This window comes from Salpingoeca rosetta, assembly GCF_000188695.1.
Source record: "Salpingoeca rosetta unplaced genomic scaffold supercont1.34, whole genome shotgun sequence".
NCBI classification, from domain to species: Eukaryota; class Choanoflagellata; order Craspedida; family Salpingoecidae; genus Salpingoeca; species Salpingoeca rosetta.
Window position 1 is genome coordinate 75716 of NW_004754900.1, and position 2500 is coordinate 78215.

The window sequence follows — 2500 nt, forward strand, 5'->3', positions numbered from 1 at the left end:
TTGCGTTGACCATCGAGTGCAAATGCGAGCTCGTCATTACTCGGAACTTATCAGTTCGTGAGCGTTCGTGTGTCACGAGTCACATGTCCCCACTCCGCGACATCCCGTCTCCGTGCACTTCTCTTGCAGTGGTACATTGACCCGTAGCCGTGGTCTATACGTGTCAACCCGCTGGCAACTCTGTCCATACTGAAGGCTTCCTCAAACATAGAAGTGTTCTTTCGTTCACCAGACGACTTGGTGGTGGTGGTGGTGGTGGTGGTGTGTGTGTGTGTGTGTGTGTGTGTGTGTGTGTGTGTGTGTGTGTGTGCGTGCGTGCGTGCGTGCGTGTGTGTGTGTGTGTGTGGGTACGTGTCTGTACGTGTGTTCGCCTCTCCTTGCTTGCCCTCAATGTGTGTTGGCCTCGTCTCAACGCTGCCGCTTGTCCTGGAACACACACACACACACATGCGAACACGCATGCACATACACATCCAGGCATGCTGATGATGCACAAGATTGCCCGCCTCGAATACGTGCCGCTCGGTAAGCACAGTGGCAGTCCACCCAGTCCCATCCAACACCCAACCTCATGGCATCTGCGTCGTCCATGCACACCCACACCCTTCCACGCATCAACGATGCACCACCCTCACACCACATCACACTACACCCTCGAACACGCTTCTCTCCTCTCTCGACACGCCTCCATGACACCACCCCAATATGCGCGTGTGCGCGTGGCAGGCGTGCTCGGTGCAATTATCCCGTGGAACTACCCGTTCCACAACATGTACGGCCAGATCATCTCTGCCCTCTTTGCCGGCAACGGCATCGTCCTCAAGGTCTCCGAATACGCTTCGTGGTACGCACCGTGGTAGAGGTTGCGGTGGCGCTGGCGCTGATGATGACAGCATTGCTGGCGTTGATGATGATGATGATGATGATGATGATGATGATGATGATGATGATGATGATGATGATGATGATGATGATGATGGCACGATGCAGTGGCTGTCATTCAACTACACTCTTGTGTCTGCAGCCGTGACTGCCCACACCGCTAACCACGTGCGCCCAATGTTTACTCTCCTCATCCCCCAATGGCGGTGCGTTGTGCAGGTCGAGCCGGTACTACCTGAGCATCGTGCACGCCGCCCTTCGCGCCGTGGGATACAGCCCAGACCTCGTCCAGGTAATGGGCACTGGTGGCGATCGTGGTGGCAGTTCGTCAGGACAGAGTACAGCCAGCGGCTATTGCCATTCTGTGCTGATGAACTTTTTTTATCACCCACACGCTCACACAAGCACACGCACATACACACTCACACACTCACACACTCACACGCACATACACGTACAACGCTTGCACACACACACTGCACACGTGCGTTGCGTCAGGTTGTGACGGGCTTTGGCGCGACGGGCGCTGCGCTGGTGAACGGGGGCGTGGACAAGGTCGTGTTCATTGGGTCGCCCGGCGTGGGGAAGCTCGTCATGCGCGCAGCAGCGGACACCCTCACCCCCGTGGTGCTGGAGCTCGGAGGAAAGGATGCAGCCGTTGTCTGCGAGGACTGCGACTTTGGACAGGTGCAATCATGGTGGTGGTGTAGGTGGTGGTGGTGGTGGTGCCGTGGATCCATCCCATCACCGTTTTATCAATCCTGCGTCGTAGCATTGATGCGCCGTTGCTGTTCATGAGCCGCCACCACCATCAGCACCACCACGACACGAACTCATCATCACCCTTTTTTCCCGTCCCATCCCTCCTTGTTCCTCGTGTGTGTTTGCTGCTGGTGCATCAGGTGGTGAACCTTGCCCTGCGCGGCACGTTCCAGAACTGCGGCCAGAACTGCATTGGGCTCGAGCGCATGATCGTCCACAAGGATGTCTACGACAAGTTCGTCGACGCCCTCGCCGCCAAGGTGTGCCCAGGACAGCACCTGACGCGTGTTTAGTCTCGTCTTGACTCGTTAAATCGTTTGTGTGTCCATCCAACACCACCACACTCACCACTCGTCACCCCCACCATCATGGCCATCATATCTCCTGCCCCCTCCCCACTTTTTTGTTATCAGGTCGGAGCCCTTCGCCAGGGCGCGCCCCTGGCCGGGGACGTGGACTGCGGCGCGATGACGATGGGCCGTCCGGCTGCGGAGAAACTCGAGAAGATGGTCGAGGAGGCTGTCAGGTCTGGGGCGCGGCTGCTCGCTGGCGGCCACGTCAACACCATCGCCGGATGCAGCGGTGGATTCTTCCAGCCAACCCTCCTCGGTACGCACACACCAAGCACAGGAGGCCGTGTGTGTGAATGTGTGTGAATTCGTGTGTGATCGCGTCTGTGTCTGTCTGTGTGTGTGATCGTGTCTGTGTCTGTCTGTCTGTCTGTCTGTCTGTCTGTGTGTCTATCCATCTGCTTGTCGCTGACTGTCCTTACTGTCCCGCTACCACTGCTACCACTGCTACCACTGCTCGACATAACCACCACAATAACCACCACCACCACCACCACGTGTGCTGT

The 2500-nt window shown here is 57.3% G+C and overlaps 1 protein-coding gene across 1 annotated transcript in view; it reads left to right on the forward strand.

Annotated features, from left to right (window-relative positions):
• Positions 1-474: 474 nt before the first annotated feature.
• PTSG_10669 (aldehyde dehydrogenase) overlaps positions 475-2500 on the forward strand; it is a 3610-nt gene continuing 1584 nt past the window's right edge. Inside the window, exons 1-6 of the mRNA XM_004988578.1 lie at positions 475-525; positions 727-844; positions 1102-1174; positions 1381-1569; positions 1785-1904; positions 2058-2253. Of these exons, the coding sequence (XP_004988635.1) occupies positions 480-525; positions 727-844; positions 1102-1174; positions 1381-1569; positions 1785-1904; positions 2058-2253 (742 nt within the window). The 5' untranslated portion in view covers positions 475-479. The remainder of the gene's footprint in view (positions 526-726; positions 845-1101; positions 1175-1380; positions 1570-1784; positions 1905-2057; positions 2254-2500) is intronic.